The 23,117-nt window shown below is 53.0% G+C and overlaps 1 protein-coding gene across 6 annotated transcripts in view; it reads right to left on the bottom strand.

Annotated features, from left to right (window-relative positions):
• Nucleotides 1-2,958: 2,958 nt before the first annotated feature.
• The window catches only part of LOC123355232 (gap junction beta-5 protein-like), a 140,445-nt gene continuing 120,286 nt past the window's right edge, over nt 2,959-23,117 (bottom strand). For 4 of the 6 annotated variants that reach the window (XM_044997467.1, XM_044997469.1, XM_044997466.1 and 1 more), the window contains one exon: nt 2,959-4,213. In XM_044997467.1, coding sequence (XP_044853402.1) covers nt 3,343-4,188 — 846 coding nt within the window. In that variant the 5' untranslated portion in view covers nt 4,189-4,213 and the 3' untranslated portion in view covers nt 2,959-3,342. Of the gene's footprint in view, nt 4,214-7,214; nt 7,345-10,396; nt 10,522-23,117 lie in introns of those variants that run through there. The other 2 variants (XM_044997470.1, XM_044997465.1) reach the window with 2 other exon arrangements.

Genomic DNA, 23,117 nt, shown 5'->3' with positions numbered 1-23,117 from the left:
GTAGACGCTATGCCAGCTTGCAGAACAGCCAAGTTTATCATCCTGCATGTAGGCTCTTTTAAATCACACTGCACCCGCCCACCCAGGGTATTTCCCCTAGCCCAAGCGACCTCTCGCCATCCCTCTTACCTGGCGGTCGAGAAGCCCAGAAACTCTCTCTAGCTATTCCATTGCAGCGCAGTCTGAAAGCTCTTGCTGCCTTCGCTGATGCACCGGGGATGCGTACACCTGCTGGGTGTGCCTCCCTTTCGCCAATAAGCTCAGCAGCCCTTCTTCAGAGAGGTATCAAAAAAAACAAAAAAGCCTCGAGTCACAGAAAAATAAAACGGACCTGACATGTTAGCTCAGAATTATAGCCAGCGCCCAGTGAGCTCCATGGGAGTTTTGCCATGGACTTCATAGAGACAAGGGCTTGGCGCTATCTGGGCTTTGATACATTGTGCAACGTGTGAAAGCAGAAGGATAATCCTTTGCCTTTCTTAGAGAAATCGCTTTGGAAGCAGGAATCCCCTAATGTGCCAACCCACCTCGTGCTATCCACTAAGGTGCTTCCCCCACTTTGCAGACATCAAGACCACGGCTTTGAGAGGTGAAATGACTCTCCCAAGGGCCTGTAGCAGAGTCGGGGCCGGGCACGTCACCAGCACTCGGCAAGTAATAATCAATTCACAAGACATTACATGAGTGAAGCTGGAAACGGAACCAAAAGAGATTCCTGGTCCCCTGTCCTCTGCTCCAACCAGTCTCTGCTCCTACCCTGCTAATCAAAACTGATTAGCTATGAGGATGCCGGCTTCCAGAGACTGTTCTTTTTCTGATTCAGTGGCTGTTTGCAGGTGAATCCTGGCTCTTTATAAAAGTAAAGGCCCGTTTTTAATAGTGTTTAGAAAATTGCTTTCTGTGCATTATATTACAAGAAGGCTTCCTCCCAAGCCACACACATGAACAGAGGTATTGCCAGGCCACAGGTTGTCCAGGTTCCAATACCCAACAGTGGCCAGTTGCAGCTGCTCCAAAGGAAGATGAAAGAGGGCCATATTTCCAAGGGTGAGAAGCTTTTTTGGAGAACTAGGGAGTTTATTCCACCCATCTCCGCAAGCAAATCTTCAAGGCTATAAAAACGTTTGGGGGGCACCTTTTGAAAAATCCCATTCACAAACATTTCTGCCGCAGTGTTGTATTGGTTTTAAGCTAAAACAAAGGACAAGAAACAAAAATAAAGCCCATTTCTTATAAAGAGACAGTTTTATTAGCTGCAAGGGTACACAAGGCGAGAAATACATACGGGGTCAGATCTGCAGCGGGTGTAAAAGGGCACAACTCCACTCTCTACAGCGCAGCTGAGCGGATTCATAGCAGCTGAGGGGCCGGCCTATGGGCTGTGCAGGGCAGCGGCTAAATGAATTGTTCACGTTGGGCTTTTAAAATATATGTATCATGTCCACACCGCATGGCTTTGCAGAAGGTCACCAGTGCTACATATGCTACCTTAGCTCTGTGAATATGGAATGAGTATAGAATTCCACCCTTTGGGGGAGGATCATCCCTGAAATGCTGCCATCTCTGGGGGGAAACACAGCAGCCATCCAGTGCCAGTGACCTTAAATCATAATTTTCTTTTTAAGAGGAGGAGTGACGTATGTGAGAATTTAGGGCAGCAGGATGCAGTTTCCTGCTTTGGGTCTGTCATCACTAGCTACTCCCTGAAGGATGCTATGGGATGTTAGATGACAAATCACTCCGCAGGAAGAGGGTCACCCACACAGCTCCCCTTGCTCTGTCAACGAAAGGAGATGTTTGAACCTGACCCAAGGGAACAACTTCCTACCAAGGGATGTGGTGGATGCTCCACCCTGTGGAGTCTTTAAATCAAGACTGGATGCCTTTCTAAAAGATGGGCTCTAGTTCAATGGGAAGTGACGGGCTTGGTGCTGGAATGGCTGGGTGGGATTCTCTGGCCTGTGTTAGGCAGGAGGTCAGACGGGATGACCATAATGGCCTTGAAAAGCAGTGAATCTAGGAGATTTTTTCCTTTCCCCTTGACCGCCACCTTACCCCCCTCCCTCATCAGCAAAACTCTTCAATTCCCTGAGGGTGACCGGATTCCCCATCACCGACATTAGCAAGTGTTTAGTTTCCATGACTTGAATCTCTGGCAGGATGGATTATTGGGCATTTCCCGCAGATGGGAAAACGCTGCATTCTGTTCATTGGGAAGCCTCCTGTTCTTTCTAGCGTCTACTGCTACCCCCAGTTGGTCCTGTTGGGTTAAGCAAAGCTGAAGGACTGTTCATGAAATGAGGCACTTTGGAGACCTCAACCCCCCTCTCCCTAGCAGGCTTGGAGAGAAAATACCCACTTGGCCTAGGCAGCCCCACCCCAGCAACATTCACGGCCAGGCCGGGTTTCTCCAACGTCCCCCTACTATTTGGCATGTCACTCGGGGACAGACAGAAGGGCCTGGCTCTGTTTCCACAGTGGCAGTGGCTCTTTTGGCTGAGAAATTCTCACCGCCAGCTGAGAAGTCTGGCTTGTTCCTTACATCCCACTCCTCTCTCTGAGGCTGGACCTTCTGACGGACGCCTGTAAAGTTAGGCTGGGCATGGAACAGGAAGACACAGGAGGGCACAATCCTGCATGATGTCTCACCACAGGAATTGCCAGGCCGGGTCAGAGCACGGGTTCTTTGAGCCCAGTGTCCTGTCTCCAGTAGCAGCCAGCAGCAGCTGCTGCAAGAACCCATCAAATCTCATAAGTCTAAATCCCACAACTCTAGGCTTTGCATTAAGAACATGAGAACGGCCAGACCAGGTCAGACCAAAGGTCCATCCAGCCCAGTGTCCTGTCTTCCGACAGTGGCCAATGCCAGGTGCCCCAGAGGGAATGAACACAACAGGGAATCATCAAGTGATCCATCCCCTGCCGCCCACTGCCAGCTTCAGGCAAACAGAGGCCAGGGACACCATCCCTGCCCAGCCTGGCTAATAGCCATTGATGGACCTATCATTTGAACCCTGTTATAGTCTTGGCCTTCACAACCTCCTCTGAACATTCCCCTTCCCCTTGCTTCTCTCCAGCCCGTGGTTCCTATAGAACTTCCCGCTGACTAGCAAGGCCATTCTTCTCTAAAGTGCCCAAGTCCACTTATTTCCACCAGACCAATGCAACGCAGGGGGAAGCACCCAATGTCCTTAACACCCGGGCGTGTGACAGGAGCAGAGCTGCCAGCAGAGGCCGGGTCTGATCTTGGCTCGTGACATCTAGGCATGGCCAACAAGGAGGGCTGGTCTCGAACGAGGGCCGTTCTGCACAGAGACAGCCTCCCTAAGTCTTTCCCTCTGCTTAGGAGATAACATCGTCTCCTATCTGGGAACTGGCTGTGTTTGGAGCCATGACTAGCTTGCAATCCGCCGCGTGGAAAACCTGCCCTCCCGTCTCGAAGCTGTCCTGCTCGCCGTGGGAGAGGGAGCAGTCCTTGTTACGAACGATGCTCCTGAACTGCCTGGTTTCCCTCCGGCTGCTCTTGCTTCTGGACAGCAGGGACTCGTGGCACCGTTTCCCCACCAGATAGCAGGCCTCCACCACGCTCAGCAGGATGCAGAGGCAGGCCGTGACCACCATGAAGAGGGTGAAGATGTTCTTCTCCGTGGGCCGGGAGATGAAGCAGTCCACGATGTTGGGGCACGGGGGGATCTCGCACTTCACCACGCTGGGGAGGGTGTAGTTCTTGTAGAACCGGTAGAAGATGTAGAGGAAAACCACGTCCACCGCAGCCTTAAAGACCAGGCTGAGCAAGTAGGTCCACCACAGCCCTCCCCGCTTCTTGCCGAGGTCGGGGTAGAGCCGGTGGCAGTTCTCGCCCGCTACCTCCCGGTGCTTCTGCTCCCTGGCTTCCCGGTAGGCCACGTGCATGATCACCAGCAGGGAGGGGCAGGTGACCAGGATGAGCTGCAGGGCCCAGAGGCGGATGTGGGAGACGGGGAAGAAGTGGTCGAAGCAGACATTGGAGCAGCCGGGCTGGCGCGTGTTGCAGTCGAAGTCCTTGTGGTCGTCGCTCCACACCCGCTCTGCCGCCACCACGTAGACCAGCACCCGGAAGATGAAGACCAGGGAGAGCCAGATGCGCCCGAAGGCCGTGGAGTACTTGTTCACCCCGCTCAGGAGCCCTTCGAAGACACCCCAGTTCATGGTCCGCGGCTCCCGTTAATTGGGTCTGCAAGGGGAAGAAATAAAGAGACGCTGATCAATATTCCAGGCTCCGGCTCAAAGCAGATTCCCCTTCCAGAGCTGGGAAGAGAACTCAGGAGTCCTGCCTCCCAGTGCCGCCCCTACTGCTCTAACCACTTGTTCCTGCTCTCTCTCAGAGATGGGAATGCAACCCAGGTGTCCTGACTTCCAGTTCCACTCCTCCCCAGCTCTAGCCACTAGACCCCACTCCCCTCTAATAGCTGGGAATCTAACCCAGGACTCCTGCCTCTTGCTTCTCTCCACTGCCTGAACATCCCCCCTCCCCGAGCCAGGAACAGAACCCATGTGCTCATGTCACACCGCACACAGACAAAGCAGCTTGTGACCCACTGGCCACAGACATGGCCCAGACTACAGGGGACAGGGCAATCTCGGTGGGGTTTTATGACCATCACTCAGCCCTGAGAGTATTTTTTTTTTAACCCATGGGCTAAAACTCATCCCTAGCACTGGCCTATGCAGCACTTACAGGACTAGGTGCGGGAGAGATTTAAGTTGTGTCTAGGCCATGTACTGGCTCTCTGCAGCGGGGTGAAGTTACCCCTCAGGCCCTGCTGCCTTCTGGAAGCCCAGGCAAAGTTTGTTGGTGTCTGAAGTGACTGAGGAACCTAACCAGTCCCTAACATGTGACGCTCCCAACCCTGTGAAGGTACAAACAGCAGAAGGAAGCACCACGTTTAAAGCAGGTAGGGCGGTGCGAATCGGACACACCCCACCAAACGTGGCTGAGCTTGTAAGGGAAGCCTAGCTCTCGGGTAAGCACATGAATTGCAGTTTAGCAATGCCTGGTCCTCCCCTAAGAGAGGATCCTCTCCTAAACGCTGCTTCCTGAGAGGCAAAGGCAGGGCAAGTGAGGAAAGAAAGTCCGTTCCCCCAAGGAGCCTGGGTGGAAAATGGTGATTCATCTCCCGTCAGCCTGAGAAACGAGACGTATTGATTCATCCCAGGGTGAGCCTTCGCCCACGTTCCTGCAGAAACGAATGGTGGATGGTGGCAGGCTGCAAGCCGATGGCTTCTGCAGAAGAAAGTGATGCAGGGACCCGGGGCAGGTGGGAGGATGGGTGGGAAAAGGCCGAGGGGCTGGAGCTGCAACCTCCATGGGAGGGACGTCAGCTGGGAGGTCGATTCCCCACCAGGTTCAGGCCTGGCAAGTAAGTCAGCGGTGTGGTTGACTTGATCTGAAATGCGATGACCTGGCCGGGCAAACCCGGTGAGACTGGGGCCAATGCCCTTGGCTGTGGGCCTCACGGGACCCCGCTGTGGGAAGGGATAAGGATGGATGGCGCATTCTGCACCCTTCACCCGTTATTTCGAATTGCAGTTGTGCCTAGAAGCCCCAGCCATCGGCTAGGTCCCCACTGGTCTGGGCTCGTACCGCACGCGTGCAAACAGAGGGCCCGTGCCCCAGAGAGCTCACAGCTGGAGCTCTGCCATCTCAGACGGATGGCGGAGGCCAACCTAGAAGAGGGCAATATCTAAATAGACTCTGTCACGGAGCTGCCCAGGCCAATGGTGACCCCCTTCCCAGTCTGAACGGGGGCTGCTAATTTGAAGTCCCCTTCCACGTCCCTTCCTTTCTTGGTCACATCTCTAGCCACTGAGCAAAGCTGGGCGAGTCTTGTACTAGAATAAAAGATGGCCAGGAAGATGGGGTTAGATCTCCAGCCAGCGAGAAACCAAAACTCCTGATTTGCTCCAGAGACCATTCCCGGGTGCAGATTTTGGGGGGTTCAGAGCACAGTGGCTCTCCCCACCCATCTCTCTCTTAGGCCAGCCCCTCTTTACCAAGCTATTTGTTATTCACTTGCCTTGAGTTGCCAGGCATGGGCTCAGAAAACCACCCATAGAACAAGCTAAGGGATGAATCATGTAATAGGTCTGCAGCTCTGATGCCAAAGGTCCTCTCCCATCACAGGAATCTGACCTGTGCTACAGTGGCAGAGCCAGGAACCAGATCTCCCATGCTGCCCTCCCTCCACCCCCCAGGTCAGGGCACTGTGCGTTTGGAGGGGAAGGCTCATTCCTCAGGCCTGACAAACAACTGGAGGTGGCACCTTGTGTACGCAAGGCAACCGACATCCCAACTGGGCACCAAAACGAAGTCTGGGCGGAAGGATGTTGCTAAACCTGGCTGCTGCATCCCACACAAGGTGGATGCTTGGCTAGCGTGGAACAGCCTGGATAAATACCAGGAGGCTGAGGAGGAGGAGGGCGGGACTGGGAAATCTAGAGTCACTCTCAGTACAGACACAAATCAAGAACCAGGAGGATTAGGAAAAGCTACACTAGGTTATAGAGGGAGGGGAAATGGACTGGTGGTTAGACCTGGTGGCCAGGAGACTTGACTTTTACTCCTGGCTTTGACCCAGAATCACTGTGCGTCTTGGACAAGTCACCAGACCTCGGTGCCTCAGTTTCCCCATCAGTAAATAAGGATGATATTCACCGTCCTTTGCAAAGCTCTTTGAGAGCAGCACACGTACAGTGCTACATGAATGCAAACTACGATTATTAATCAGCTACTCTGCCATAGAGGCACAGTGACACACACAACACAGCCCCAACATGCACCCACAGCAAGTAACGCAGCATGCACGACACCCAACTCACGCATATCCAGGACACACGCTAGAGCCCATGGGGCTGATTCTGCCCTTATTCAGGTATAAACCTGGAGTAACTTTCTCTCACTCCCCCTCTAGCTAGCTACAGAGCCAGACACAAGACTAAACACATACGAAACGCACGCTGACACGCTTCATTGCAAATACCTAGGACCAGCCTGGGATGCTTTGCTTCACTCCGGTGTACTGTGGGCATAAATCCCAGACAAACCGACAGCCCAGGTTCCTTTTTGTGCCCATGTGTCTGAGACACACGCCGCGGCTCCCAGACCTTCTCCAGCCCAGCAGCCTCCCTAGGTCCAGCTCCAAGCAGCTGCTCCTCCGCTGGTGAATGCCCCTTACCTGGTGGGAGGTCCCCTGCAGAGTCCTTCTCTTCCTTAAGGGGATACGGCGCACAAGGCAGAGCTTGCAGCACAATTCATCCCTGCACTTTCAGGAGCCAGGAGGAGTAATTTTCGGAGGGAAGCCCTCTTGGGGGCGGGTCTAGGAGTTAAGGTGGATTTCCAAGATGCCCATTGGCTGCCGGCTTGCAGGACTGCTGGAAAGAGAGGCTTGTCCCAATGGCATTTTTAGGCCCCGATCCTGCAAACTCTTAAGGTACATGCTTAACTTTACTCGCCTGAGCAGCCCTGTTGGCGTCAATAGGATTGCTCAGGGCTGATCTTGGCGGGGGCCCTCTGGCCGGTCGTGTAAATAACGTAGGGCCCGGTGCCAGCAACTGGGGCATGCCGGCCATGGAGAATGACACATTCACTCCCATCCCCACAGGTCACAGGTGTAGCCTGTAGCAGATCCCTCAGAGGCCTGCAGTTTACACTAAACCACCCCTTCCGAAGACTGCATGGCCGGGGTATTCTGACCATGCAGTCCCCTCTCAGCCCTAGACACCTCCCCACCCGGGGCTCGGCAATGCCGCCTGCGGCTCTTTGCAAACAGCCATGGAGTTACTCAGCCGACACCTGGGTGCTTGCAAAACAAGGAAGTAAAGAAAATGAGCACTGCAGCCATGCCAGCAACGGCCCCTTGTGGGGTCAGGTCTGACAGGGCAGCACAGCTGGCTGGGGGAGGCTCTTGCAGCCCAGCAGCGTAGGGACCATGAATGCTGCCCCCCGCCCAACGCGCGCACGCAGCCCCCGGCATAGGGACCGGGGTGGGGACAGGAAGAAGAGTTTCTATCACGTAGAGCCCTAGACATTCCCTGCTGCAGCGTAGGGCCCGGGCAGCCTGATGCTGCCGTACGTTAGAGCCAGAATCCAGGCCACTTTTATGGGGCTTCTTTAAAGCCACCTTTGTGCCCCTAGTCCCCTGGGCTGGGGCAGGGCTCGGGGAAGGACTTCAGGCAAGGCATATTCTCAAGTGGCCATTTCCATCCCGTCAGGTTGCCACCGTGGCATCAAGGAGCCTGTAGTGTAGCTGAGAATGAGTGTCAATCAGTCGCTCTCCTAGGTCTCTCCAGATCAGGTTAGCTTCACCTCTCGAACAGGTGCCTTTTAGATCACATCCTCTAGCATGCCAGCAGTTGGTGGAGAATTTTCACCTCCCCCTTTTAATGAGTGACAATGGTTAATTATTTCTCACGGACGTCTCAGCAATGTCGGACTCCCCTCGCTACAACCGGGCATTAGCGTCTTTCCCTACGCGCCGGGTTTTATCCCTTGCAGAGAAATATAATGACCGAGGCAGGAGCCCCAGGGGTTCAACCCTGTGGATGCACCGCTGCTAGCCACTAGGTGGTGGCGCAGCACTGCACTGGAGCGACACAGGCAACTGGCCCTGGGAGCCCGCAGCACGAGGTTTTTGGTTCTTCTTTTTATTCAGTTGTCTCCGGGGGGAATCACTTTAAGAGTCTTCTGCACTCCTCCCCCTCTCTTTTCTGACTCCCCAAGGAAGGAAGTTTCCCCGAAGTATTTTTAAAACCAAGAGATGCTGCAAGATTTGCAGATTCCCATTATACGAGGAGTCAAACTAGTGATGCTTTTTGTGTAATAGGCCTGACTGAAGTCACCAGGCCTGCAGGCTTTCTTTGCTCCTGTGAGGATGATGCTAACTGGGCCATTCTCTGCTGCGATGTTATTATCATCCTCTGCCATTTTTATATAACATCTGTCACTTTGCAAGAGCTCCCAGAACACTTACAGATTTACAAACCGCGGGCTTGATTTTCCACCAAAGCTCAGCACCCAAAACTGGGGCTGGATTTTAGCTCTTTGGAAACTCTGGCCATCAGCCAGGAGCTGGGAGGTGCTGAACACTTCTGCAGTTCTGGCCCCTGTTTTGGTGCCTATCAGGCAGCTGAGTTTTTTGGAAAAAGTGGCCCCAACTGCGGATGCTAAGTCCTAGATAATCTGGTGCCGAGTTCTTTGGAAAACCTGGTGTGTCTATGAATTACTTCTCCCATCCCTGAAATGCAGCCACTTCTGGTGTGGAACGCAGTGGCTGTTTAACAGCTACACACACAACAACATCACACAGGACGTAAAAACAGACGAATATACACAAGTGACTCATGTGGGAGGGGAGCTGGCTCAGGGACAGGGACACACCAATGTCATTTTTACTTTTGATCTAAATCCCACTGAACTAGCGAGAGACCAAATTAGGACCCTATTGTCTGAATCCCCTGAGACTTTGCTAGTGCTGATAAAAATCCAATTCACCCCTTTGCAAAGCCCAAACCTGAGTTCCGTGGCCCATATCTGCTGGGCCCCAAAAGCGTCAGAGGCGAAAGGCCATTGCAATACCCCACTGCAGCATGCTTAACCCTCTGCAACTCTGTCCCTGATTAATTCAATGCATATCCCTTGGCAGCAGTGCAAACCCGAAGGGGAGAAGCAGCAGGTAACCACCACAAAGGCATTTCATTCCTACGAATATATTACTACTCATCTGTACAATTTTGTAAAACATTAACCCTTTCACCCATGGAAGCGGCTTGTTGGCCAAAGGATATGATTCTCCCTTGGGTGCAAGAGGGTCCTGGGTTCAAATTGTGGACAAGTCCTCACAATGATGCTATGCCTTTGCAGCGGTGGGTCAGTGGTACGTTTCTCACCTGCCATCCAGGAAGCCAGGGGTTCATTCCCACCTACCGCAGCAGTCTTAGATGATCAGGGGTCCCTTCCGGCTTTACAATCTATGATACGTGAAGGAATCCCAAGAGCCCACGGGGCTGCTATCTTTCCTTGGGCATTTCAAAAGTAAGATTTAAAAGTACGATTTCCAGGCGCTTGCCCCACTGCAGAGCCAACCAGTGCAAACCAGCTCATGGTGGGAGAGGGAAGAACTGGCAGCGATAAGGCGTCATTAAGCTGCCTGATCGTCTCCCTAATCAGCTGCCCTGCTAGGGGGGATGCAGGTAGGGCCTGGAATCATTTGAGTAGCGACTGCTGCTTTTCTTTGCAGTTCCACTGGGTTTTAAAAATATGGAGAAAAATCTAAACAGCTGTAAATGACTGTGGTTTGGAGACAGCTCCGAGGAAGAGCTCTGCAATTTTAAATCAAAGGAGCTCATTTTTTCACATTACCACGTTCAACAGCCATGACGGGAAGCAGGGGTGTGGCCTACAAACTCCAGCGCCCCCTGAACCGAAGAGCACACACAGATCCAAGCTCTGATCCGGATCTGAATTGCCACCGATTCCCAGCAGAGGGCTCTCCGATCCAGGTTTCCTTCCAGGGTCACTGCTCATTGACAGGCGGTTCTGGGGTCTGACTCGAACAGAGGAAATAACTGGCTCTGTTTGCAGCTCTCTGGGTTTAACTTGCCTCTTTTGGGCAACCCCTGGCCAGCACAGAGAGCCGGCCCACTCCTGCTCCCATCTGCGCTGGCATCAAACTGAGGAGGAAGTGAGCACAGTTTTCCATATGGGGCCAGGCTGATACAGGGATGGAGCTGACGTGGTCTGACTCCCCCGGGTTTGCTCCAGTGTAACTCGTTTGACATCATCAGTGTCAATGCCAGGGAACCTTCTCCTCCGTGTCTTTCATCACAAAGAATCCCACAGGTCTTTGCAAACTATGGCTCAGCTAGAGGCCAACAGCCACTGGGTATCACCGAGAGGGATTGACAAGTTGTAGAACTCTGCTTCTGGAGCCAGTTTTCTACCAGCCCTGGTGGACGTTAGAGCAGCCTCAGCCACACTCCCTTTGCTGGGGGACCTTCCAGCTGGGGTGATCTAGCGGCTTTCCAGCCCCTTTGTGCCACCAGGCCAGTGCGAAGTGGGCCAGACGGCAGCAGAGAACCCTGCCCTGGAGCTGAAGGAATCGCCTCACAAGTGCAGCCACCTCTGGCTGTGAGCACAGAAGCTCTCTACCAGCATAACACAACAGCTGAAAGGAGAAAGAAAGTGGCATCCAGTTGAGGCGCAAAGGGGGATATAGAGAGGTAAGACATAACGATTGTTTGGAATTGGGCAGGACAGTGTGGTTCACGCCCCAAAGATCTTGTGGGGAAAAAAATGTTCGGGCTTGTCAGCCACCCTGAGGAGTCCGAATCTTGGTTTTATGTCTCATCCAAAAACCAGCCGAGCCCCTGCTCTCTGGCACCAGTGGCTCAGTGTTGATTCAGCAGGAAGAGCGCCCCCTATGGAATCTCCAGCACCACTGCCCATTGCACCAGGCCGGTCTCCCCATCCAACCACTAGCCAGGCTCGAGTCTGCTTAGTTTGTGAACTCTGACAAGACACTCCCACGCAGGAGTATTTCTGTAAGTACGATTCCCCCGGATCTCACGTTTGCACCTTGCTGGCTTCCTAGCTGCTTCGTTTTACCTGCCTCTTGGCATTGCTGACCAAGACCAAGAAACGCGAGCAGGCAAGTTAAACAATGATCTAACCCAGCAGGCAATGGAAGCAGACCCTGTGCTTGGCCACGGCAGGACGAACGAGGATCCTCATGGTAACTTCCTAGCACCTCTGGTTAATGTAGTTGTCAAGATGATTTGAGGCCTGATGCTGCCTCCCTAGCTCGTTAATTTGGCAAGCGCTCCTAGCAGCACTAAAAAAAGCCAAGGACCTTGATCTGGTAGGGACAGGGCACTGCGGAGGGTGAGGGTGCGAAATGAGTGAACAAAAATCCCAGGATTATTTCAAACAGAGCCTGAACACACAGGCTGGGATACGGCCAGCAAGATGCCTGCCTGCAAAGCCTCCTGTCCCAGAGGCCAGCCTGGGTGTTCTTAGAACCTTAGATGATTCTGCTGCTTCTTTCCTTTCTTCTCCCTCCGTCCTTCTCTTGACGGTGCCTGACAGCTGGCCCAGTGGAAGGGAGCTGGGCTGTCAGGGATGATGGGCTTTTTTTTTTTCCATCATCAGCAAATGACTCCAGGTGGAATACACCGTCCACCTCTCAGCAGACGTGCCTGACAGCAAGGTGTGTGCTTGGTGTTCCAAGGTGGGTTCCCCTGGGGGGCGGCTGGAGGCTGTAAGTGGGAGGACTGTGAAGACCCCCTCTGAGCCTCCCACCAGCACGTGCGCAGACACAGACACACACACACCCCTGCTTCGAAGACATGAAGAGCACAAGCTGCTTTCCTTTTGCATTCCGCTGTTTGAAATTGTCATGAGTCAACACAGAATGGAGATGCGCCCCGGACTGTCTGTCAGATACTCGGCAGAGAAGACTCTATAGCTGTTACCTCTATCTACCCAGGTGCTGCTCTGCCAGCATTTCTCCCTTCTGAACCACAGACAGGGTTGAAAACCAACCAGCAAGAGCCGGAGCAGATGGTGCTGCAGGCGCCCAGCGGACGAAAGCTCCCTGCTGTCCGCTCTACCGACAGCACTTCCCCAGGTTTGCTGGTCACAGTTGAGCACCCGCCCCCCATCTTCACTGTGCACATCACTGGCAGGATCGAACGGTGAGAGCAGCACAGGCTGGGGCTAAAGGTCTGTCCTGGGGTATCAGCCTTTTATTACCTGAGAGCGTGTGAATGAACTGCAGGGCCGTGACTGATCTCAGCTGGACGGGGGACTTGGTAATTCTAAGAGGTCATATTTCTATTTACCCCCATCCATCCCCATCCACACCCACCCACCCATCCATCCCCGTACACACCCCTTCATCCATCCATCTCCATACCCACCCATCCATCCCCGTACACATCCCTTCATCCATCCATCTCCATACCCACCCATCCCTCCCCGTACACACCCCTTCATCCATCCATCTCCATACCCACCCATCCCTCCCCGTACACACCCCTTCATCCATCCATCTCCATACCCACCCATCCCTCCCCGTACACACCCCTTCATCCATCCATCTCCATACCCATCCATCCATCCCCGTACACATCCCTTCATCCATCCATCTCCATACCCACCCATCCCTCCCTGTACACACCCCTTCATCCATCCATCTCCATGCCCATCCATCCATCCCCGTACACATCCCTTCAGCCATCCATCTCCATACCCCTTCATCCATCCCCGTACACACCCCTTCATCCATCCCCATCCACACCCACCCACCCATCCATCCCCGTACACATCCCTTCATCCATCCATCTCCATACCCACCCATCCATCCCCGTACACATCCCTTCATCCATCCATCTCCATACATTCCCATCCCCGTACACACCCATCCATCCCCCTTTCTATCCATCCCCATCCCACTCACTTACCTACTTATCCCTCATCACTGGCATTTTCGTGTATTGCAGCCTCTTAAAAAAGCAAAGCTCTGCATTTTAGCTCACTGTGTAGAGGCTTCACACCAGAGGACAGGTCTATATGTGAGTGCGCACTACGTTTCTAGTGGCTGGAGTGCCTAGGTGCCCAGCTTGAGGCCTCGTGGTGAGCGGTGGAAGAGTCGGGGAGCATGGTGGTCACTTGAGGCGGTGCTTGGTTCCTCCTGGTGCAGTGGATTTTCCCTGGGCATGGCGAGCTCTAGGCGGTCCATGTGGGTGCTTTGCTACTGAGCACCACAGAGCTGGGCACAGAAGTCTCAGTGTGGTCACTTGTATTTCCAGAGACGTTTCTATGTAGCAACGCCACTGGAGATGGCAGTAACCACATAGTTAGTGCTTGGGAATAGCAGAAGATAGGAATTCCCACACTGGATCCGCCTGTGGGGGCACCTAGCCAGGTACCCAGGCAGTGGTTGGCACCAGCTGCTTCAGTGAATGGTGCAAGAAATCCTGTTGTTCTGGGCTAACCTGCCCATCAGAGGAGTCTCTCTCTGACCCCTCAGTGATTGGTCGGACACCAACGGGGGCAGGATTTCATCCCAAATGTCTTTTTTTCTCCAATGGAGATTTAGTGCATTTAATCTTGCTGGCAAGGGAGCTTCCTATGGAGTCCCTGTAGTTGCATCAAGCCAAGTTCCTGTGCAGACGCTGGGCAGACTGTGGAAAAAAACCCCCAGCATCTCCTTTAGAAGCTGCTCTGGGCTTGAGCCGAATAAGGCTGCATCTACACACGACACCACGGTGCTGGGCAGAATACATGCAGCTACCCGCCCCAGTGAACAGCAAGCTGCAGCCACGTGTCAGTGAAAGGCTCTGGCAAGGGGGACGCAGCAGGGAAAGGCCAGATCCTCAGCTGGTGTAAATCTGATTGAAGCCAATGACCCTATGCTGATTTACACCCGCTGAGGATATAGCCCCCTTGACTTCAATGGAGCAACCCCTGATTTACACCCACATCAGTGGAGAATCAGGTCTATTGACTCAGCTGCTCTTGCCTGATAGAGCTACACTGTTAACATCAAGGCGCTGTACTATATCTTTGCTTACGGGAGTGGTAGCTCGTGATGGTGACCTGTGCAACCGTCACGCCTGTGGGGAGATCTGGGCTGCATCGTTCTGCATCTGGGCTGCGGCTGCAGGAGTGGGGACAACCAGAAAGTAAAGAGGAGCCTCTTTCCTCATTTCTGTCCACACTCATGAGCCATTCCATCAATCGCTACAACCGCTCCCTTCACTGCTGCCACCAGAACCCAGCGGGAGGTGTATTAATGGCATCACTTTATCTTCCCGTAACAAGCCCCGTTAGCACATTTGCACTGCAACATGAAATATTAATAACACTTTGCATTTATGTAGCTTTGCTCATCCAAGAATCTCAGGCTGAAGTCCCAGCATGAATCACGTGAGGCTTCCGAATCCCCTAGGAGGTGGGTGAACATTATTATCCCCAAGTTTCTGATGGGTAAATTGAGGCACAGAATGAGTGAGTTATCCCACCAAGATAACCCACAGAAGTCCTGAGCAGGACTAGAACTTATGGACCCAGTAGTTACACCTATGCAGAATGGGTGTAAAACGCTACCAGATCAGGATGGGAAGGTCCAATCCTCAGCTGGTGTAAATCAGAGTAGCTCCATTGGTTACAATCAGCCAGTCAGGAGACAGCCGGGTAGCAGTGACCTGTGCAACTAAGCACTCCAGCCAAGAGCAACATTATGATCCAAGGATGTGATGCCAATTTACACCAGCTACGGAACTGACCCATGGGGTTTTGCACTGACGTCAAACTGATAAAAATGATAACACGTAGTGCAAGACAGAGCCATTCCCTTCCCTTGCAGATTTAGGAAGGACCTGGAGGGTGGTCCAGTGGCTTGGGTATTAGCCAGACACTCCAGTTCTATACCCTCAGCCCATGTCAGGCTCTGACTCAGGCTTGTGCTGCGGGGCTCAAAACAGCCACATAGACTCTTGATCTGGAGCCTAAGCCTGGAAACCTGGGTACGGGTCTCAGAGTCCGGCCTCCAGCCTGAGTGCAGACGTCTACACTGCTAGATTCAGCCCTGCAGTGCAAGTCCTCCGTGCCCTTGTCAGCTGCCCTGGGCTCTGAGACCTCACTGGGGCAGATTTTTATTTTGCTGCATAGATGTGCCCTTAGTCTCACTGGCCTGAGCTCCCCATTGGAAAAGGAAGGTGACCGCGCTGGCCTGCCTCACTGGGGTGCCCTGGGGATAAATACGGGACCGACTGTGAAGTGCTGAGACACTGTCCTAAGCACAGGGCTGGAGTAACTGAGAATTAGTCCTGGTGGTTTTACATTCTGCAAAGGATTCTTGCCCACAGTATTCTTGCCAGCAAGTTAAAGAAGCATGGGCTGGATGAATGGACGGTAAGGTGGATGGAAAGCTGGTTAGATCGTCGGGCTCAACAGGTTGTGATCAATGGCTCCAGGTCTAGTTGGCAGCCGGTATCAAGTGGAGTGCCCAAGGGTCGGTCCTGGGGCCGGTTTTGTTCAATATCTTCATTAACGATCTGGAGGATGGCGTGGACTGCACCCTCAGCACGTTTGCAGATGACACTAAACTGGGAGGAGTGGTAGATATGTTGGAGGGTAGGGATAGGATACAGAGGGACTTAGACAAATAAGAGGATTGGGCCAAAAGAAACCTGATGAGGTTCAACAAGGACAAGTGCAGAGTCCTGCACTTAGGAAGGAAGAATCCCATGCACTGCTACAGACTAGGGACTGAGTGGCTAAATAGCAGTTCTGCAGAAAAGGACCTAGGGGTTACAGTGGATGAGAAGCTAGATATTAGTCAACAGTGTGCCCTTGTTGCCAAGAAGGCTAACAGCATTTTGGGCTGTATAAGTAGGGGCATTGCCAGCAGATCGAGAGATGTGATCATTCCCCTCTATTTGGCATTGGTGAGGCCTCATCTGGAGTACTGTGTCCAGTTTTGGGCCCCACACTACAAAAAGGATGTGGAAACATTGGAAAGAGTCCAGTGGAGGGCAACAAAAATGTTTAGGGAGCTGGAGCACATGACTTACGAGGAGAGGCTGACAGAACTGGGATTGTTTAGTCTGCAGAAGAGAAGAATGAGGGGGGATTTGATAGCTGCTTTCAACTACCTGAAAGGGGGTTCCAAAGAGGATGGATCTAGACTGTTCTAAGTGGTGGCAGATGACAGAAGAAGGAGTAATGGTCTCAAGTTGCAGTGGGGGAGGTTTAGGTTGGATATTAGGAAACACTATTTCACTAAGAGGGTGGTGAAGCACTGGAATGGGTTCCCTAGGGAGGTGGTGGAATCTCCATCCTTAGAGGTTTTTAAGGCCCAGCTTGACAAAGCCCTGGCTGGGATGATTTAGTTGGGGATTGGTCCTGCTTTGAGCCGGGGGTTGGACTAGATACCTCCTGAGGTCCCTTCCAACCCTGATATTCTACGATTGGAAGCCACTTCTGCTGCTAGGACTCTGACAGTATTCCCATCTCTGTGGTGAGGCACTGAGATATACATGATGGTAATGTGGGGACTGGAGGGAAGGACCCTTAACCGGACTGTTTTTTCTGGGATTGCTGACAGAGGAAGCACCGATGGTCCCAGGGACCATGGCTAGCAGTTTGGGATGGGATCAGGCTGGATCCAGTCTGTATCAAAGGTACCGAAGCTGGTACATCCCCTACCAGCCCTTCCCTTAATTCCCTTTTCCAGGTCTGCCTCTCGCTGGGACCCGTCTTCGATGCCAACGTAGACAGCTGCCCAGGAACCTTCTCCTCAGACAACTACCGCCGCTCTCGAGCCTGCGTGAGTGCCGGGCTGGAGCCAAGCGGCACATCGATGAAGTGGCGGTTGCCAATGAGCAAAACACAACAGGCCCGCGCCTGCCGCATCCAGGGGAGTTTGGGAAGAGCCGGAGGACCCTGCCAAGAGAGAAGCGGGTCTGGCTTTGGTCCTGGCCAGACGCCGACAGGCTAGCAGTTAATTACAACAGCCAATGGGAGCGGTTAGCACTGAGAACCTCTGACAAGCAGGCCCAGGGTGTCTCAAGTTTCATTAGTGAGGTTTCTATAGTGCCCATGACCACAGACTACGGATTTAACTTCCCAACACCAGTGCTATGACGGATGGGAGATAGACTGTGGGAGCTGCTCCTAGTGGCAATGGCAGACAGGGAACAGAATCCAGATCTCTTGATTCCCAGTCCAGTTCCTTTACAACAAGCCTGACCCTTCTCCCCAAGCCAGGTACTCACAAACGGAGGCACTCCAAAAATCAGGGACCACTTTTCAAGTTGTTAGCCTTGACATCTGTGCCTCAGTTTACCCATATGTAAAGCACAGGCGATGACAATCCCAAACCTCAGCAAGTGGGTAAAGGGTGTGAGGATTACTTCAGGCCAGATTGCGAGCCTCTATCTCCCACTGTTGTGCCACTTCTCACCAGAGCAGCTCCACTGACTTCAATGGAATCGAGCAACTGCTCTCTGCTGGGGGGAAAAAAAAAATCACAATCCCGTTTGCAAAGAGCTTTGAGATCCTCAGATGGAAGTTGCCATGGAAACACCAAAATGATGATGTCAGAGCAGCTTGTGTTTCGGCTGCAAAGTTTTTCAAGTTCTATGACTCTTATAAGTTGCATCGAAACTTCTTTTATTTTGAAAAAACGCAAAGTGTTTTTCACTGCAAGCCTGTCACTGGGTTCCAACCAGCTCGAGTGATTATTACTTCACGGATGGAGTGCAAATGGAAACTGCCCATTTCTCAGTGAGGAGAAGCCAGAGGCACTGCCAGGTGATATTTCAAGGCTTCTAAATCCCTGAGCCAACTGACCCTGCTATTTTGGCTGCCTAGTGCAAATGTGTTGCCTGTCTGTATTCTTTATAATTGATCCAGAAGCATTTCCACTTGGGGATACAACGTTTGCACCCACAGAGCTGAGAAAGTGACCTTGACTGCTGCACAATGCTTCACGTGTTGTGGCTAATTAAACTGTGGCAGCTGGAAAGTTACAACCTTGTTGTGCTGATCTACGCATCCAGCTGCCGTTCGTTATGAGCGGTGCCCTCCACGAGACAGAAAGAGGGCCAGATCCTCAGCTGGGGTAAATCGGCGTAGCTCCAGAGACTTCACATTGTGTGTGTGTCCATCGGTCTGTTTGTCCCCTCCAAGGGCCTGACTTCGCAGGGCCTGCAGATCTGGTCCCTAGTGTATTTGAAATACAGAATCACACAGTTCAGAGAATATCTGTGGAGCCGACATTCAGGGCCAGATCCTGAGGTCCTTTCTTCTCCATAGGAGTTTGCCTAACAACTGAAGACCTGATGCAAAAAACTCAGAGGGTTGGAATCAGACCCTGAAAGGGTAACTCTGCACCACTGCATTCAATATCTACCCCCTTCACTCTCCACACAGGGCTTTCTGGATCTCAGCACATCCACCTACCTTGGTGATGCACCTGCTGAGCTTTGCATTTCCTTTCATCCCGCCCTTAGTCGCACCAACGGGCCCCGCACCGAGAGCAGAGCCCCACTGCAGTTGGGACCGTACATACAGATAGTCAGAGACAGACAGGCTGTGCCCTAAAGAGCTTATCATTTAAGTGGCAAAAGGGAAACAGAGGCACAGAATAGAAAGTGACTTGCCCAATGCCCTCTGGCAGAGCCAGGACTAGTAGGGTTTGCACCAGTTTATCTAGGATTCAGAATTGGTAGGGTGGCCAACTGTCTAATTGCACAAACCCAAACACCCTTGTCCCGCCACCCTGTCCCACCCTTTCCCCAAGCCCCTGTCCCTCCATCACTTGCTCTCCCCCACCGTCACTCACTTGCACCGGGCTGGGGCAGGGAGTTTGGGTGTGGGAGGGGGCTCAGGACTGGGGGAGGGGCTTGGGGTGCAGGAGGGGGCTTGGGGCGTGGGCTCCAAGAGGGAGTTTGGTGTGGGAGGGGGCTCAGGACTGGGGGAGGGGCTTGGGGTGCAGGAGGGGGCTTGGGGCGTGGGCTCCAAGAGGGAGTTTGGTGTGGGAGGGGGCTGGGGCAGGGAGTTTGGGTGTGGGAGGGGGCTCAGGGCCGGGGCAGGGGCTTGGGGTGCAGGAGGGGGCTTGGGGCGTGGGCTCCAAGAGGGAGTTTGGTGTGGGAGGGGGCTGGGGCAGGGAGTTTGGGTGTGGGAGGGGGCTCAGGGCTGGGGCAGGGGCTTGGGGTGCAGGAGGGAGTTTGGTGTGGGAGGGGGCTGGAGCAGGGAGTCTGCCTTAGCCCCGCTGTGCCGCCGGACTTTTAGAGGCCTAAAATCTCCTGGTTTGGCTTCAGTAACCTCTGCAAGATGGAGCCTGATTCCGGGAGACTCCCGGCCAAACTAGGAGGGTTGGCAGCCCTAGGAATTGGCTCAGGTAAGCTGGTGCAGCTTTCCCAGCATATCCAAGGCCTCAGGGCAGAGAGCCAGACGCGGCGCATCACCTTGCTGGTGCCAACATGCAGTTTCTGCTCTCACTGGCAAGGCGTGGTGGAATCCAGGCCCTAATGTGGTACATTGAGATGCTAGTGAGAGAAGGGTCCCAGTGAGGGGTGACTTGGGGTCTTGTGCATACAGAAGGGAGCAAATCCCTAGTCCCCTCCATCCCAAAATGTAGGGCTAAATTGACTCCTGGGTGCAAGGAAAATCCTCCCGGCGGGGAGGTTGTGACAGCAGAAAGGGAAAAGCCCTGCAAACTAGTATGACCCCAAAAGACATGCAGCACAGGGGGCGAGTCCCGTCAGACATACAGAACATTTCCCCCCTGCCGGTGCAGGCAGGGATCTGGCCCAGAGCCTACAATTATCCCTCTCCCCTCAGTGGAGCTGTGATCCACTCAAGCACCCCACAGTTATCTGCAAAGCTCTGTTTAGTAGCTAAGCATCTCGGCGAAGGGCAGCACCAGGGAATTAGTGAGCTGGTGAGTGTGGCCAGTTTCCCAAGGCACCCTTGGGAATCGCTGGCTGCTTGGCATGGCTGTGTAATCTCTTGCTTCAAGTAACGGGGCTAATTCCTCTTTTGCATCTTTACTCCCCCTTCCCTCAACACTTCTGAATTTCCACCACTGCAGATGGAGTGAGAGCAATCCACGAGCTGGGACGTAAGGGCTGTTTTATTTCTAACCATCGCTGCGCTCTAACGGGGCACTCGTGTAAAAAACTGTGCGTGGCAGTGGAAAGTGCAACACGGGTTGGGATCACTTTGCAGAGGGCTTGTGGGAAAGAGGAAGCGACGAGATGGAACCAGAGTGTTACAAGGGAAGAGCTGAAAGGCACGGACAGGTCGTCTACTCCGCCATTCCCGGCACCTCTTGTAGCCACTGACACCAGTGCAAAGTGGGAGTGAGGTGCCACCATTCCGATTCGCTAGTGTTTCACACTCACTTTGCACTGGGTGCGGGCAATGGAGACTCAGGCCCTGAAGCGTTACTACTTGAGCTGTCAGGAACCAGCATTTCATGGTATGTAAATATGATATTAAAATAACATTTTCATAAAATTAATCAAAACGTTTCAACTTTTTCCTGCAAACCGCCCCCCCGTCAAACTGCCACGTTCCCACATAACTGTTGTGTTGAAAATGTTCTGAGCATCCCCACTGCCTGCAGCCCCCTCCCCACTCTTGTCCAGGGGGCCGTAGGTCCCTGGGCACTGCCGGCCACACGCTGGAGGATGTTTCACCTTTGAGAAAAGAATCCAGCTTTTAAACCGTCCCCCTTCAGTGCGCCGGTTCCACTGTCCCATAGGCCACGGAGCTCCACCACCACTGAGACAGAGCCTCCTCCATGAGCTGGAGCCAGTGAGTCCAACTGAGACAGACTCCTGGTCAGACACTCACCCTCCTCAGGGGCCAACGCAGCGCGGCAAAGATTTGCGGTGATACCAGGCAGCCGTTTCCAAACAGAGCAGGGTTCCTTGGAACGCAGCATTGGGAAGTGCCTGGGTTAGCACAGAGAAGCCAAGTGGACATAGTCCACCAGGCCAAACCAGTGCCCCACCCAGCCAAGCTGTCGTGGGATCCATTTGTGTCCCCAGTGAGAACAGCTAAGTCCGTCCAAAGGCCAGCTCTTAGCCCAGCCACTTGGCCCCTTTCCACCCACGGATTTCCCCTGGCAGAGCCCCCTGAAGTCACATGTTCCACCTGCCGGAGTCCTTAGGGCTCCCACTGTTTTTCGGATCCTCCATTGGTGTGGGTCGGTTTCAAAGGCAGCCCTTTAACGACCCATTCATTCCAGGCCAGACAGTTCTGTAACCCACTGCCTGTCTCCTGCTCTGGTTCAGGATCATTCTACCTCTTTCGCACTCACTGGGCAGCAATCCCAAGCCATGCAAGTCACTGCCACGCATATCATTCAGAAAATTCCCACGTCGTCACTCCAAGTGAATGAAAGACAGAGAAAGCCCAGAGAGGAGAGAGAGAGAAAAAGGGTCTGATTGAATCCAGAATCAAAGCAGCAGGGATAGATCTGGAGTAATGCAACTACCTACGTGTTCTATTGTATTTTCCTCTTTTGCACTATCCATCAACAACGTTTTTGTAAGAAAGGAGACGGCAGGGACTGCCGGCCTGCCAGGTCAGAGACGCTTTGAGCACTGCGTTCTTGCCATGGCTTTCCCCCAGGTGGGCTTGGATTGGGGTTTCTTCCCTGGCTGCTCCGGCAGAAGGAAGGAAATCATGGAGGGGGTGTAGATTTATTATTAGTTATTATTGCAGGCGAGTTGGCAGGCAACCTGAGAGTGATGAAAAGGGCATCCTTCATCTCCATTATGGCACAGAGAGTTTGGCTTAAATCATAGCGCTGACCTCTGGAACAAAGCGCTGGCCTCGCTGTTAGACAAACCAATCACTTCATGCTACGCTTTTGTTTGATTGCAAAGTGTTAGCCCCGATACGCTGGGCAAATGCGCTGCAGTTCAGAGTCGGAGAGCCCCTGCAGGAAACTTTACAGCTATCCATTGTTTCAGCGACCAGTGAGCGCTGCTAGAATATTCTCTAACATGTAGGATAAGAAATGGGAACGGAGATGAGGCTGTCATTCACTGCAAGGGGGGGCGGGTTGCTGACGTATTTCTGAAGGGCTGCGTTACAAGAGTGCTCGACGAGAGAGAGATCTGTGGAAGTGTAGTTGGTTAATAAATACAGTGCCAATAGATAGGGCTGGAGAAGATGCCACATTGCTCTTGAGTTTTGCAGGACCAGGACAACTTCCCGTCATTGTGCACTGCAAATGGCTTCTTCTGTGCATCTAACTGGCAACAGCATCCCATGAGAACTAGTCCAGCATACATTCATCTGGTAGCCCTCATCAGCACTAAGAAGCTATGGTAAAGGATGCTAGCTCCATTAGTCGCTGAGCAGTTTGATTTCACCCAGAAGAGGGCCCTGATCCACACACACGCTACAAGATTTTACCCTTAAATATTATGTTACTTGCCCTTTAAGGTCCTGGTCCAGCCCCTCTCACGCGCAAATGGTCAAAATGCCAGTTCAGATGTCCAGTGAGTTAAACATATTGAACCAGGTCCCCAGCTCCATTGCAATCCATGGG

The sequence above is a fragment of the Mauremys mutica genome, chromosome 23 (genome assembly GCF_020497125.1).
Source record: "Mauremys mutica isolate MM-2020 ecotype Southern chromosome 23, ASM2049712v1, whole genome shotgun sequence".
NCBI lineage: Eukaryota > Metazoa > Chordata > Testudines > Geoemydidae > Mauremys > Mauremys mutica.
This window is presented reverse-complemented; position numbering and strand designations above follow the sequence as displayed.